General features: G+C 37.8%; 1 protein-coding gene across 7 annotated transcripts in view; it reads left to right on the top strand.

Annotated features, from left to right (window-relative positions):
- TPK1 (thiamin pyrophosphokinase 1) overlaps positions 1–15,881 on the top strand; it is a 303,147-nt gene that overhangs the window by 168,253 nt on the left and 119,013 nt on the right. For all 7 annotated transcript variants that reach the window (XM_086845520.1, XM_086845498.1, XM_086845538.1 and 4 more), the window contains one exon: positions 12,459–12,554. In XM_086845520.1, coding sequence (XP_086701646.1) covers positions 12,459–12,554 — 96 coding nt within the window. The remainder of the gene's footprint in view (positions 1–12,458; positions 12,555–15,881) is intronic.

The raw sequence follows: 15,881 nt of genomic DNA, 5'->3' as shown, positions 1-15,881 counted from the left end.
CGAGGGAAAACTATTAAATGTCTGAATGTGCTGTAATCTGTTGGCATTTTAGAATATGATCTGGAGCTTGAAATGCAAAGCCTCTTAAAAATAATTTTTGTGGTCCAATTCAGGCACAGGATTGTCATTCCATTATGGAAGGAAAAGCACAATGAATTCCTGCAAAAAGGAAAGTAGCTCTAATGCCTTTTGTCAGTAGAGAAAGTCTGCTTTCTATATAGCAGGTATTGCTTGTGTATTTGCTTTACCTTTATAATTTGTGTAGATGCTAGGGATTTTAATGCATGAGTTTGAAGGAAGATTAGGAAAGAGACAAAGTGTAACTAGGCATCACATGGACTGAGGAGATATACTTATGTAAGGAGATATACTTATGTAATGCCTGTGTGCAAAGAGGGATATGGCTGAAAATAAGACTTTTTTTTGTAAATATCAGGTGAAATACCTAGCAAGATCAGTTGTGGTGTGGTAGTTTTGGGTTGGATTTTTTTCTGTAAAGAGGTAAAACTTCTGAGGCTTTGAAAAATTTTTTAATTAAACTGAACACAATACTTGAGAAAGAACTGAGAAAAACTCTCTTTAGAGGTATGGACAGGATAACTTAAAGGTTAGTTTAATCTCCATATTTTATCATCTGATTAGTGTATATATATTGCCTTCTCACAGCAAATCCATCCCAGGAGAATGTTAGGAATAGTTTTCCTTGCAACTGTCTTCATACCTTTAGAAGTGTCTGATAAATCTTTAACAGGATGGGTTAAGGGCAGTCACTAATGTTCATCTTTGTTTAAAGCTGCTGTGCATGGAGAGCTTTTTGAGTGGTGGAACAAGGTGTGGCATTGATGTGCTCATAGGGCTGTTCTGTGCCTGCTCTGTGCAGACATAACCTGCCTCACAGTGAACCAGGTCAACCTTCCCAGCTCTGAACCAGCTAGTTGGCCTCCCAGGAGCATTGGCAGGATTTAGACCTGGTTTAGACTGTGAGACCCACCAGAGAAGACAAGAGGCTTTCAGGTACAGCCTAAGATGAGCTCTGTTGCCCACTAAAGCTTGGTTAGATCCACTACAGTTTCCAGTCCCAGCACTGGCTATGGTAGAGAAATAACCATTGGCTACAAATCCCTGTTAGTACAGTGCAAAATATTCTGAAAACTTCAGAATCTGGGGGACTGTCCATCTTCATGTCTTGTTATCTCCATGTGGATCTGCTTCAAACTTACCATTCAGGCAAAATTCAGTGAAAACAATTTGTTTGGAAGACTTGATTGAGCTAAAGCAAAGATTAAAAATAGCCCCTTCAAAATGTGCACATATAGCCTTGCTGAGCTTCTGATGCATCTTCTCATAGCTTTTTGAAGCTGTAAGATTTTTTTAGGTCTCTGATCAAAATGCACCAGCAAGTCTTGACATTTTTTATCTTTTCTTTCTAACAGCAGTAGTTTAAAATAGAGTATGGGTAGAATTAAGGAAAGAGGAATAGGAGAAGCTCTGAGATTCCTAGAGATCTGATTATGTGTTAGAGTAGTGCGTTATGGAAATTTTATATTGTGCCTTACTGTCTTGAGTACCAGTACCAGTGAGTGTTAGGTCAGGTTCACTCAGCAATCATGATAGCCTGGGTAGCTGATGTGAAGGTCAAAGCACAGCTGGATGCTCTGGAGCCTGATGCTTTGTCTAGGCAGTAATCAAGGAAATGTCTTGCATCCTTGCATCTTCCAGGTAGTCTGTTAGACCAGTCTGCCCCTGTGTGTGCACCCAGCTCCTTTTGATACTTACATTTCTGTTTTAGCACAATATGACTCTGCTTTTTTGCTTCATTCAGTTCCTGCAAACACATTCCAGCTCTTTGCAAAAACAGCAGTGGCTTGCATTTTGTATTATAAATATGTCCTGACGGTTCCATTGCCCTTTGTCAACAGAAGATGCAGGAGGCCAAATCCTCTTCTCAGTCATGTAAGGGAAGATCATGGGATCTGATTTTTCATATGGATTGCAGTTCAGTGTAATTCACTTTAGGCATACCCTACAGCATTAATAAACATCAGAGTAGGACCCCTGCTTTCTGGAGGTGAACATTTGGTTGTTCTGTGATTTATCCCTATAATAAATAGCCTGATCAGTGCTCACAGAATAGTTAGTGGAGGGGGTTCTGGACAGACATCTGTTAGAACAAGAAATTAACTATATAGTGCCTTTGTAATGCTTGTACCCATTATGTTGTGTTAACTTGCTTTTGCCAGGGATCATAACTATCGGTAAGAAGAGCTAGAAGCAACACTTCAGAAATCACTGTTGCTATGTAGAGCAAAGGAATATCCCTAGGAGACATCTAGGGTATACCAGTGCAAAATCTTGTGTTGCAAAGCTCTGTATTACTTGCAAAGTAATTGCAGTTAGTTGGATATATGTTATTTATTTTATTTGATGTCATATTTATCACCTGTTCAAAGCTTGAAGCATGCCACGTGTAATGAAAGTGTTTTCAGTACAGTAAGCTTGGATTTTCTGATTTCTAATTGAATAGTCCCCTGAGTAGTTATTTATATTTCATGTGGAAAAGAGAGATGGGTAGAAGGATATACAGCCCAATTTCAAGGTGTTCTCTGTTTTTAAACCCACAACCTCTGCTTATGAAAAAGCCAGCCTTGCAGATAAAACTGGTGTCCAATTTAGGAAGTAATCAAGTGCTCTCAGATCTCAGGACTAAATGTTTGTTCAGCAATTTCACTTGAGATTTGAAATCCTCCACAAATAGAAAATGCAGCAATTGTGTGAATATGATGTGTGACCGGTTCTTATTCAAGAATCTACCTCACTTATGTGGAAATATAACAAATAGCCTGTATTTCACTTGGAAATGTGTTCATATTCATTGGAACTCTTGCTAGTGATGAAGTCAGAACTGCTCTGCTGGGCAGTGCTTTAATTTCCTCAGCTTTCCCTTATGTATGTCAAAATGTCAGCATGTCAATTATTTCTGTTCATTGCTCCTAGATAATCTGGCAGTCTTTGATGGAAAAGGATTGTAAAGCTGAGTAGTGGTTGTTGCTGCTGTTGTTATTATAATTATTATTGTTATTTATTTTCATTGCTGTTAGCTTTGCAATATCAGATGTTAAAATACTGAACAATTTAATTTTATTGTGAGTTTGTGAAACCTGTTTTCACTGGTCTACATTAAGATTGGGCATTTGCAAAACCTATGCAGCCTTTCTAATTCTTGGAACTACAAAGTTCTCTTCAATACAGAAGATATAACTAAATTAATAGCAATGTGCCTTTGAGTTTGGCACTCTTTACAACATTACTACTCCTGACGTGAAGCTGTTGAGATATGGCCAGGAACTTTCCTCCAATTAGTTCCCAAAAGCAACATCTCTTTTATGTGTTAATTTTCTATCTGTAGTTAACATGGAATATATATGGATAACAACAAAAATTTGCTTAATTCTGCCTTACTGTTCCTGGTATCCTATAAATATGTAAGCAGGATGTAGACCTGGTGTGGCAGTGTGGGGAGACATCCAGTTTTCAGCAATGTAAAGCTCCTGCCTCTCTCAGGCACCAGCACATATTGGAAATGTTATATAATCTGCCTGTCATAGACAATCTGCGTAGAGAAAGCAAGAGAGATTTCCATAAGTTTAAATTAACCGTTCCTTTCATTGAGGAGAACTATGACCAGAAAGAAAAAGTGGAGGAAGAGAGGACAGGCATATAATTTAAAATTTGGAATACAGAAACTGCCCTGCATTGTGCTGAGGATTTGTATAGTTTGGCATTCTCCTTTTGATTTATATTAAATGATCCTGAAACGATGGGGTATTATAGACAATGAATAAATTCTCCCCACAAAAAGTTTCTTCTGTTCCTCGTGATATACAGCTCTTACTCTGAAGTTGAGAGGTTTTAGAAACTGTCAGACAGAACAATAAGAAGGAAAGAAAAGGGTATTATCTAGTCACATATCTAGCCAAGTTAGAACTTAAGTCACAAATTAAAGGCAGGCACCAATTCCTAAGAAAACTAACAAGCAGTGGGAAGTAATGAGTGTCTTTCCTGAAGGATCAGGCTTGAGACTAATTTTTCCTGGTTTTATTAATATCACAATACCAAAAAGAAAAAGGGAGCTACTTAATTTTATTGATAACAGAATTTTTTGAGTTTTATCCATGATAGGAGGATATTTCTCCTTTCAATTTGCTGTCTTAATGTAATCAAAATCTTGAAATCCTTTTGTACTCATAGACAGACTTGTGTAAGAATACCCTTTTATTTTTGCCCTTAGCACACATTTGGAGCTTGGTCTCAATAAAATCTGTCCAGTAATCAATATTTAAAATGCAGCTCTACTCTCACAATCCAAATTCTTTTCAGAGCAATTACATGTCTCTAAATGAAGAATATGTTGGGAAATACTAGCTAAGGAGCAAAAATTCTGTTGCATAAAGTCTGTCCAAATGCAAGAGAGAGGGACTAGGTGTACTAGACATATATATTTAAATAAGATTAATGATTAGAAATGCCTTGAAGGGAATTTTATGCCATCAGGGTTAACATTTCTTTGGCTATTTTCTATGCATTTTTCACAGTCATGGTGTGCTTGGGTTTCTTGGCTGCTGGCAAAGGAACATGTTAAAGATAGTGTTTACGTTGTCTAAAATTTGTCAGCCCAGATCTTTGGAAACACCTTAGTACAAGCCTTGCTGTTTTCTCCTTGTTTTTCTTACCTTGAGATATTCTTGAGAATTGGCAATTAGTCTGGAAACTGAAGTCGATTCAAATACAGTGTCTGCTTATTAACTTTAGTTCTTTAGAGTGTCTATCATCCTATGTGATAAAAAGCAAGAGTTGTTAACCTGAAGCCCTTTTAATTAAAAAAAAAACAAAAAAACAACCACAACAACAATATCACAAAAGCCAAAACAAAAACCTGTTTGGTTACTGCAATTAAATTGGTGTGGGATATTTGAGATGTAGATTGCCTTTTTCCCTCCCTCCCAGCTCAAATGGCTGAATTGCAAGGAATACTGCACATCCTATTTCTTCGGCTTTGTAGAGCACAGGCAGGGTTTGTGGTTAAGGCAGATTTTCTTTTTCTTGCTTTATTTCAGAAGAATGCTGGACTCTTATTTGCATTTCTATCAGTGCCTAAATACTTTTAGTATGTGTTTAAGTGTAGTTACCTCATTTTTGAAAATGATACAGTTCTTTGTCTTGGTTCAAAGTGCATACAAGTCAACAGAAAATACTGTCATCAACACAACTGGGTAGTGTCTCTTGCTGGGTACTATCAGTGGCATGTTCTTCCCTTTTGTCAGTCACTGGTGCAATTCCAGCAATGATTTCCCTTCCAAGAGCTACCTTATATCTTAGTATATAAATGCACAGAGAGGCAATTACTGTTTTCAAGTTATTTTCCAAGAAAAGCAAGGTACTGTAATCGAACCCATCACTAGGTTAGGATCCAAAGGGCCTAACCATCTTGGTAGACAAAAGCTTTTCACAGTGCTGATTGCAAAGAGAGACTGACCATCAATTAAAACTCCTCTCTGTGAACCTTTGTTTTTCAGACAAGGAAGGGCACATAAGGGAAATTTCAGACAAGATCCAAAAATAGCTGGTGATTGTCCTTGCTGTACTGTGCTCAATTTTAATCATCAGATTGTAAAAATATCATGTTTTGGTCTGCACAGGGATGTACAAAAGTAGGTCTCCTGTTTAAATTCCAGAAATGGGTATGGAGAGATATGGATTTAATATGAGTCTGCAACTCCTGACAGACCTTTCTCACGCAACACTCTTACTTCTCTGCTCAGTTATTTAAAATTTTAAAAAGATGTTAGTGGCCTTCGATACAGGTGTTACAGTGATGTGTATGACTGTACTTTCTGACCTGAGAGAATTTGTTTGCTTTCATTCACCAAAATTAATACATCAGAAGAATTTTCTCCAGTACTAATAAATACTGGGAATTTTTCCAGCAAATGGAACATTAACTGCATGGGGTTGGTTTTTTTTGTCTTCCTGTGGGGTTTGTTGGTTTACCTTTTCTTTTTTTAATTTGAGGAGTAAGAGGGCAGATTGCTTCCATTGTTTTTTTTTAGATTTAGAAACATTTGGGTTTCTGCTTCTTTGTATCTAATAGGTGGCAAAGAAGATGCGGTGGATCTCTTTGGTATTGGTCAAATACCAACTAAACAGACTCATATTTTGTTCATTTTAAGTAATTGCTATTTCATGAACAATTTACTTTTCTTTTGAATGGTGGCAACCTAAATAATGCAGATGAACTCTTTCATTGCTATTATCTCAACATAAAATGTACGGTATCAAAAAAAAATCCTCCACCAGAAGCCACATGCTGCCTCATTAAAAACAAAATCAGGAAACATTTTATTTACTGTGGAAAAGATCACATCAAAATACAAATACGTAACAGGAGGAGAGGTTACAGCTGTTGCAGTCAGTTTCAACTAGAGAGCACTTTTTTTGGTTGTTGTTTTAAATGCTTGTCAAATTTGACAAGTTCATGTAGCTTCTGGGTTGTGGAACTATGCATATGTTTACATATATTTACTGATTTTGTTTCTGCCACCAGATAGTAATTTTTTAATAAATCAAGTGATGTTACATAATGTTAGAAGTGATGGTCAAACCTGAACATTCTTGGTTTGCTTTTCAGTAATGGGGCTTTCATCTGAGTGTAAATTTCAGTTATTTGACTTTCAGAGCATAGGCTTCAACATGATTAATAAATTATTTTAGTCAATCTGAATGGCAGTGTCACTTAATGTGTAATTGGATGAGTGAAAACATCATGAACCCTAGGACTAAGGGCCAAGCAATTTGTACAGTATTAGGTTTGTACTGATGCCAGGCAGTCAGCTAAATTTGAGTCCAAATACTAGAAGAAAATTAATTTCACTTAATTGAGTATTTTGGCTACTTAAATGTCAAAAATAATTTTCACCAATTGCATATACATGGTTTGTTCTCCATTTCAAAAATGAAAAGACAATTCATACAATTAAACTAAGTTAAGGAGAAGCTGCTCAACACTTTTGTTCAACAGTTTTTGAAATTCCTTAAAGAAGACAGGGAACTTAACTGCTTTGCCTTCCTTTCTTGCGTCTTGCTCCCTAAATGCAAAAGGCATCAATTCACTAATTGCCTGCTGGTTGTAATTCATAGAGAAAAACCAGCCATGTTAGTTCGGTGCCATCATGCTAACTCAATCTCCAGCAACTTACCACCTATAGGAAATCAATGCAACTTTCATGGCATTTATAAGCAGCTCAAATTAGAGGTTCTTGTTCTGCCTGTCTCTCTACAGTCCTGTATCTTTAAAAGTTTTCAGAAGTGTCCTGTGACATTCTAGCCTGCCTCGTCTTCATCCCATGCTAGATTTGGTTTTAATTCTGGTAGAGGTGTTTTAGATCAGCTGTGGAATACTGGGTCAACAACAACTGTGACGGTTTCTGCCATCTCTGCAAACAGATTTTCCCCAGCTATTTTTTCTTTTTTCTTTCTGATTCTGATTGAATGCTCTGGGCTCAAAAACCACCCTCCTATTACAAATGAGGTGGTAGAAAATGTCTGTCATCTGTTAAACTTGTAGGGTTATGCATCCACATAATTAATCTTCTTTGGTTGACCTGGTCCAAGACCCACAGTCAGATCCTGCAGTCCATTTCTGTTCATCCTTCTGTATATAGAGCAGTACTTTCCTTCAATCGACGTGTGCCTTTTCCTACAGTTGTTTTTCAGTATCAATTGCATTTTGAGTCCAATTTAGGATGTGAATGCTTGTCTTCACATTTGTGTATGAAAATGTTGGGAAGGTCAAAACTTTCAGGTGGCTGCAGCTAGCATATGAGGAATGTGAAGGTTGGAGTTATTCTCTGAGTGAGCTGAAAAGGATACCAGAGACAAAATTAAATTCACTGTGGTGAGAAATTTACATTAAAAGGAAGAGAGACCTGAGAACTGACTCCTTGCTCTTAAATGACCTGATCAGGCTCTCTGGGGTGGAAATACTGCATGCCAATACAGTACAAGTGAGGAAAATATATTTTAGGGAAGTCTAGAACATATGACGTGAAAAAAGGATGATGTGAATTGTCTTGTTCAAACCTCCAGAAGAGAAGGTGAGCAGCAGATCATACTACTGTCTTAAACTTCCTAATGAGACTGGGGAGAGAAGACAAGAAGGGATTCTTCCTTAAGCAAGCTGAGATAGGAAAAGAATCAACAACCACAATTTGCAATACAAGAGATCCCTGTTTGATACTGGGAAAGAAAATTTCACAAGAGTGGTCAAGTGCTGAAAGAAGTTGCCCAGGGAAGTGGCATCTCCATCCTGGGAGATGTGACTCCCTTTCCAGCTAAACCTGGACTGGAAAGGGTGTTGAAAAACCTGAGCAAATCTAATGTACTCTTAGCAAGAGATTGGACCAGATTGCTTTGAAAAGTCCCTTCCAAATGAAATCGTTCTGAGAATCTATAGCTCTTACTCGGTCAGTGAAATATTAGGATAAAGTGGGTACATTACTGTTTGTGCAGGTGAAGTCTAAAGGAAGAAGAATGTTTGGAGATAACATTTAATTTATATAGATTTCTTAAAATTTAATTGTCAGTGCTGTGATTTTGAGAGGCTCTACAGGCTGTCTCCTTTCTCCTCTTTTTTCTTGAGGATGTGTGCCATTAACACTATACATAAGCACATCTGTTTGAGATTGATAGCTCAAAATTGAGCCTTTGTGCTCAGGAATTCTTAAAGGACTGAACTGAATGTCACTGGTGCACCCACTGAGCACAGCCAGATGCAGGCTTTGGAAGATAGTCTCAAATGGAAAACCTGGGAGATAGAGTACACATTAGGATATTTTATGTATTCTGTTCTAATTATATTCTCCTACTCAGAAAGATTACAGAAAGAAAAAAAAAACATTGCATTCTCTTAATAAAAGATTAAGAAGAACATGGGAGAATGGGCAACTACACACTGCTTTCTGCAATCATACAATGTCCTGTGATGTGTAGCATTTCTAAAAATGGAGAAATGCCGAGATGTTCAGATTGACATTTCAGTGCCTGTCTGCATTCAGTGTCTGTCTGAAATATAAGGTTCAATAATCCTATTATGTGTGTCTGACACACTCCTCCTTCTTTAGCAAAGTGCCTCCCATAGCTGCTATAATAAGACAGAACAGCGAAAGCCTCATACTCTGTGCCTCATCCTATCATTCACCAAAGCTATATCGTCATCAGATGCAATCTATTGTTTTCTTTCCTGCTGTGTGCTATTGATTTTTCTAACCTTTCCTAATGTTAAATTCGTTTGGCTTTTTAACTTTCTTACCAAAGGTTAAGGTTATTAAGTTGAGCAGGTATCTATAAAACTACAAGTGTTATTGCTTATCTTCCCATTGTTACACTGTCCTTTCATTAAACTCTGACTGCATTGGATAGCTCTGTCTTGAAGACTTTTGTCATTCCAGAATAATGCAGTGAAGGTTGAAAGGAACTGCATTACAATTGTCATCCAATTCTGTGGCATAAAATATTGGACTTTATATGTCAGGAGCAACAGATTTATCTGAGGCTCTTATACCATCAGTGAACATGAACTGCACAGACTTAATTTCAGCAAGTCTGTAAAGAGGATACAGGACAATTCCAGTTCTGCTGCTTGTTCTCTCCCCCAGTTCAGTCTGATGATGCCAGTCTCTTTGACATTGTGGCAAAAGGAGCAGTACTAAAATCTCTGCCAATTCTACAACTGGTTATCTGTTTAATGTGGAAAGAGAATGAGAAATCACAGTTTAATTTGAAGAAAGTGGTGGCTTTAATGGTAGCACTCTATCAGCATTTTTTTGATATGATCTACAGCAGTACTTGTATAATGCATTAAAGGTATAGGCAGTGAGAAACAGTTCCAAGCACTTAAAAGGCCCAGTACCCTCTTACAGTACTCACAGGTACAGTAAGCTGCCTTTAATGAACTGTGCATTTGACACCCCGTTCACATATTTATATTGCATTCCAGTGATATGTGTTTGAAGCCTTTTATTGTGAATTTGCACAGAAGACACTAGCAGGGCTGAATATACATTGTCTGTGCATGGTGCATCACAGCTTTCTCCTGGAACTGAATGACCTTCAGTACTCTCCAATCACCATGCTAATGTTATCTTGCCTTGGTAGTACCTTGCAGTACCTCTAGAATAATTTTTTTGTCAAAAAACATCCTGAGAAGCTAGGCAAGAATTAAACTCAAGATAAATGTTTCTAGTAGTAGCATAAAATAATAAATTATCATCTAAGCCATTGGAGACCATCATTCAAAGGAGAAAAACATAAAAATAAAAACTAAAACAGCTCTGACACACTGATATTCCCTGTGTGGAAAGTAGAATTGAGTACCTTCTGATGACAAACCTGCCTGTTCAAGATCAGGCTTGTTAATGACTGCAGGAAGGAGTGTTTTGAAGTGCTGAGGGAGAGTGGGGGTTAAATTTTTCATTCATAATTGGTATCTGTAAACCGCTTACTTCTGCCAATGCTGTGAAGCCAAGGAATGGCCATGGCAAAAGATAAAAGGCTTGACTTCTCTACTGCTAATTTAAGAGCTGGCAACTGAGGTTGTGTCCTCTCCCATACTCAGCAGTAGCTGTCCCTACCACTGATTTAGTCTTCATCTGTCATGTTCTCAAGCTGCTCAGAGGCTATCTGAGAAATACTGAGGTCCTGTCTGTTCATGGTTTCTCACAGCTTGGTTTCTTTTCCCACTATCAGTGCTGATACCAAGACTGTCTGAGAGCACCCCATCCTTAGTGAATGAGACACCTTTTCATTTAGAGTGGCTTTGATAAAAAAGGTCCCTTCAGTAGTTTTCAGTTCGGACTGAGCTTTTCTGAGTGGGTCTGAACAACCCTATACCTTTCCTGGACTCCCTGGGTGTCTCTGGCTTGTGTTGCCAAACTCACATGTTCATTACAGGCTCCAGATGGCCTGTGTCTCTTCTCCTCCTGCCAGTTTTACGTTCTGGCCTTTTCTAGAAAAGAGTGGAGATATGGCAGCTCTTCAAAGAGTTTTGTGCTGAGCACTGAGTGCAGAATACAACTACCTTTTCTCTCACTGCCTTGCAGAGGAAGCAGCATCACTTCTGCAGTGGAGGCTTACATATGCTGCTGCAGCTGCATGATGCTTCATTTTGGCAAGCCTATTATTACTACTTGAAAAAATATTTAGAGCAATATCAGGTCTCATAAAGGCTGATACTTTTGACCAGTTTACTTTCAGAAGTTTTTGAGAAGTGTAATAGAAAACCTCTTATTATCTTCTTGCTTTTCTCTTCTACTTTATCCAAATACCCCACTGCCTGATGACTTTATTTACTTTTATATGCATTCTGACTGTGTGGAGAAGCATTTCAGTGGTAGTGTATGTCTTCCTATTGGAGGCTTGTTACTTTGTTGCACGCAATTCACAAAACTCCATGTCTTCACTAATCTGGGAAATTTTGTCTTCTGTACCTTTATTTTTACCATCAAGGTAAAGGCAACTTTAACACTTTTATGTTGGCTTTGTTGTTCAGGGTATTTTTCTGATGTAACAGAGTAATGTACTTTATACACAGAGGCACTCCTACAAAGATTCTGTATTCTGAATGTTTTTCTCTTATCAGTTGTTATTGTGTATAGCAGAAACATAAAATATGTCAAGTAAGACAAAGCTGGGAGGCTTTTAAGGGGACCTTGAAGTGGTAGGAGAGGGAACTTCTAAATCCAATGTGTATGATTCTTATTTTAATTCTCAATGCTGTATTGGGTATTTTTTATTATTTATACCTCTTTGAATACTGAGTTTATGTGGTAGATGCACTTCATTTTTCCTTACTCAGCTTTTTATCAAAGGCTTAGAAATTGCTTTAGCTATCAGGAATTCTGACTTCCTGCTCTTCTCTAACATGTTCTCAGCCATAATACTCCAGTGCAAGGAAATTGTTGTTGAATCACTGCAAATTAACTGCAGTACAGCTGCACTGTTTGTGGGATGCTTGAACACCTTTGTATGCTCACATTTATACAGGTTTGAATGTATGTAGCAGAGACATAGTAAGTGCAGCACCAGAGAGGACAGTCATTTTCCTGAAAATTAGTGATGACCCAGGGCTTGTCCATCCAGCAGAGCATTGTAAAACATGCTTATCCAAACTCACAGATGTACTCAATGAGCTTTGAATCCTGGACCTTTCAAACTGCTGATTCATAGTAACTAGTTCAGCTGTCTTTGGACTATGTAAGGGTCTTTTACTTAATTCTGAACCTCCATGCAGAGACTGAGTGGTTGTCTGCAGTTAATTTCATCAGGGATGTCATTAGTTCTCAAAATTGAAAAATTACTGACTTTTTCTTTTTTCCTCTCTCTCTGTTTTGTTGCTTCTTCACTAGGGATGTGAGTTAATTGAGACCATGGATCAGGACCTCACAGATTTCACCAAGTGCCTTCAAATACTCCAGAAGAAGATAGAGAAGAAGGGCCTCCAGGTAAATACAACGCATCCTTTTTCTTCTCTGCATCTTAGTAATTACTCTTTTTCTCACTGTATTTAGGTTTATCTTTCAAGTTTGCACTGAAATGAAACTATTTTCAGTAGCTTTGATATTCCACAGTTTTGCCATAATTTACTGCACACCTTGTAAGCATTGATGCTTCTGCTAAAAAGAATTACAAAGTGTGTCGATGAACAAGTGTTAACTTTCTTAAAAGGCAGCTTGTATTGATTTCTGTTAATGAACTACCCAAAGTGCAGAAGCCTGTTGTGGCTGGTGTTCAAATCAAGAGTCCCACTTTGGCATGTAAATACATTTTCAAGTCTTGGCACACTAAGCCTTGATATTCATCCCCTTTCTCTCCCCTTTCAAAGGTGACATGGAGAGGGGAAATCTTATCCTACCAACATTACAAATGGTAAGCAATACCTTCTTCTGCAAAATGTCCCCCTGAATCAGACAGGCTTTGAAGAGCAACTAGTGTATTAAACTTAAAATAAGCCGTATGTAGTTGTCCATCCCTTTTCATTGGAAAGGCAAGGGAGGCAACATTCCCCCTCCCCTTCCACAGTTTAATTTCATAGGCCTGCTTGTTTTGTCTCTGAGATGCACAGTTAAATTTCCTTGGGAACTGCAAATGTGATGAGTCGGTGGCAGATGCACTCTTGGGATTGCTGCTCTTTCCTCCTCATGGAACAGTCATTCATAAGAGCTGACCTCTCTTCTGCTCTTCATGTATGAGTGAAAAGAGGGAGCAGCTGCTGCATCCTTTACCCACAGTGAGAAGAAGAGGCATGTAAGGAAATTAATATCACAACATGGAAAGGGATGTGTAAACCTCTTCCCATTTTCATTGTTGCAGGATAAATTGCCTGATTTCCTGAGATCACCATACTCCAACAAAGCAGCAAGGGATTGAAATGCCAATGCACTTCTCTCCTTCCCTCCTCACTTCAGGCTGACTAAAAATTCACCATTTTTTGCTTAAGTTGTTTTAAAACTTCTTGTTCTTCTAAAGACAATAAATACCCATGGGACACTTTGGAGTGCTGTCCCACAATGCCCATCTGCAGCTGCATCTCAATACAATGCTGTTGATCATCAGGGTTTTTTTTCCCCATCAGTATAGACAGAGATGGCATGGTTTCACTATACACTTCTCTTACTGTCTGGCTGTGAGCCAGGAAACTCTTTATAAAACAGTTTATTTTCTCTCCCCCTATAATTTATCATCAGAAGATCTCAGAGGAGTGCCCTTCCATCTAGGATAGAAATAGTAATGAGTGCCATTGGAGCAGATGAGCCACCTATGCCTAGGATTTGTTTTGAATGTGGCAAGTAAAGTGCTTTCCTCTTAATAGAAATGTCCTTACAATGAAGAAGAACTTAAATGTTTCCTGGATTGAGTTCACTTTCCAATGCCAAGTATTGCTTGAGAAGGAATGTTTTAAGCTATTACAAGAGGTTTTATGATGAATAGTCAATGTGTAGTTAAAATAAGAGCAATGGGAACATGACAGTTACAGAAGGTGTGTTTAAACAATAAGTAGTCTATTTGTAAAAGTTTGAGTCCTGTGATCACTCTCACAGTAAAGCCGTGTTAAGTTGGCTAAAGGAGACCACATTGTAATCTTTGAGGATGTTTTTTAAAGTTCCAGCCTGAGTGTAATTGCAGTAATTGTGTAGTGTTCATGCCAATGCGCTAAACCTACGATTTCAGGTGAGTTAAAACTGTGTGCTGTTACATGTAAGACATGTGCTTTAAATACAGTCTGAGTTTTTCAGAGATGCAAGAAGTAACACAAATAAATTTTCTGAAACTAAGTACCATGTTCATTAAATACTAGCTACTTCTTGCTTGCTGTGCCTGTTCCATAAAACATAATAAGATGCTATCTTATTCATGCACACTAGATAAAGCATAATGCATTTCTACTTGTGGTCCTCTGCATTCTCTGACTAAGGAATTTGAAGAAGTCATTGACTCCCCTTAGGGAGATAAAATGTGAAACTTAAGCAAATGTAAGACAAAACTGTATCACAAGTCTATAAATAAATAGTTCCATTTCTAGTTTTCCCTTTGTTCAGAAGCACTGGATATAATTCTTTAGTAGGAGGTTTGGTGATTCTTCAGAATCTCCTGATAATGCAAATAGTAGCTTGATGTCTGGTCCCCAAATGTCACAGACATTCTAAGCTCTTACAAAATACGCTGGCCTCAGTTTATGGATGCAACCTCTTGGCTCTTCTGATACCTAAATTTGCACTTAATTTAGGTTTCTTTATGGTAACATTCTGCCATAAAAAATGTCAAGTGGTAAGACAACAGACTGTCCCAGCTATAGACCTAATACCTTTGAGGAGAAAGCAAATTTTTTCAGTGAAGAAAGATGCTGTAGAATTCTGTGGTCACCTGAGAGGTACACATAGCTGAGAAGAAAAGGAAGTTTGGGTTCTGAAAGTTAAAAGGGAATAAAGAAGGGGTCCTTCATCTGCATTTGTATTTTTTGACCTCAAGGACAAACTTGTGTGTCACAAAGTAGAGTTCTTTTCCTACTTGTAAAGAATCATAACAGCTTTCCTTTTAACTGAGAGTATTAACTAGGTGGAATATGTCTTCCTGATGCCAGAAAAAATATGTTTTTCTCCAATTTTGATTTTTCCCTGCTCTATCTAAAGCATTTGTCAAAGAGGAATAAGACAAAGAGACACTACAAATTTGTTTTCCTGTGATTTATAGTTGAAGTTACAAAACAAGGAAAGTATCTCTTTAGTATCTTTAAAAAATTGATGCCACAGTCATGCTGTGTTTGCTGCTATTTCTGGGTAGCAATATGTTAAGCTGGGAAGTTAATTGCATTCAATGTATACCATGGATCCACAATCCCGTGAGGTAGCTTGTCTGGATGAAATTCAAGTGAGAGCAGCTGAAGTATTTAAAACAGGCATTCCTCCATTAGTCAGAGAATAAGTTAGCATTTATCTGCAATACTGAATGGATAAAATTTCTGCTCTGATTTATCAGTCACCTCTATGGAAGTTCTATGTCATGGAGGTTTTTGAGCTCATTTGAACATATGTTGGCAATATTTTGTTCCAAAGGGATTAAGTTTGTGTAATTTATTTTCCATACCGCTGCACATTTATCCTGCTCTGTTTCTTTCTTCCTGCTCATCCAAACAGCTTTTGAACAAATAACTTGAATAGAGGGATACCATGTCAAACAGCTTTCTTGGAGGTCAGCTAAATGAGAATGTAGGTGAGGTAGGCACTCAGTGCCCCTGCTTGTAAAGAAGGATGCAAAAAAAAAAAAGTTATCTT

Source organism: Cyanistes caeruleus, chromosome 1 (genome assembly GCF_971803275.1).
Source record: "Cyanistes caeruleus chromosome 1, bCyaCae1.hap1.1, whole genome shotgun sequence".
Taxonomy (NCBI): Eukaryota; Metazoa; Chordata; class Aves; order Passeriformes; family Paridae; genus Cyanistes; species Cyanistes caeruleus.
This window is presented reverse-complemented; position numbering and strand designations above follow the sequence as displayed.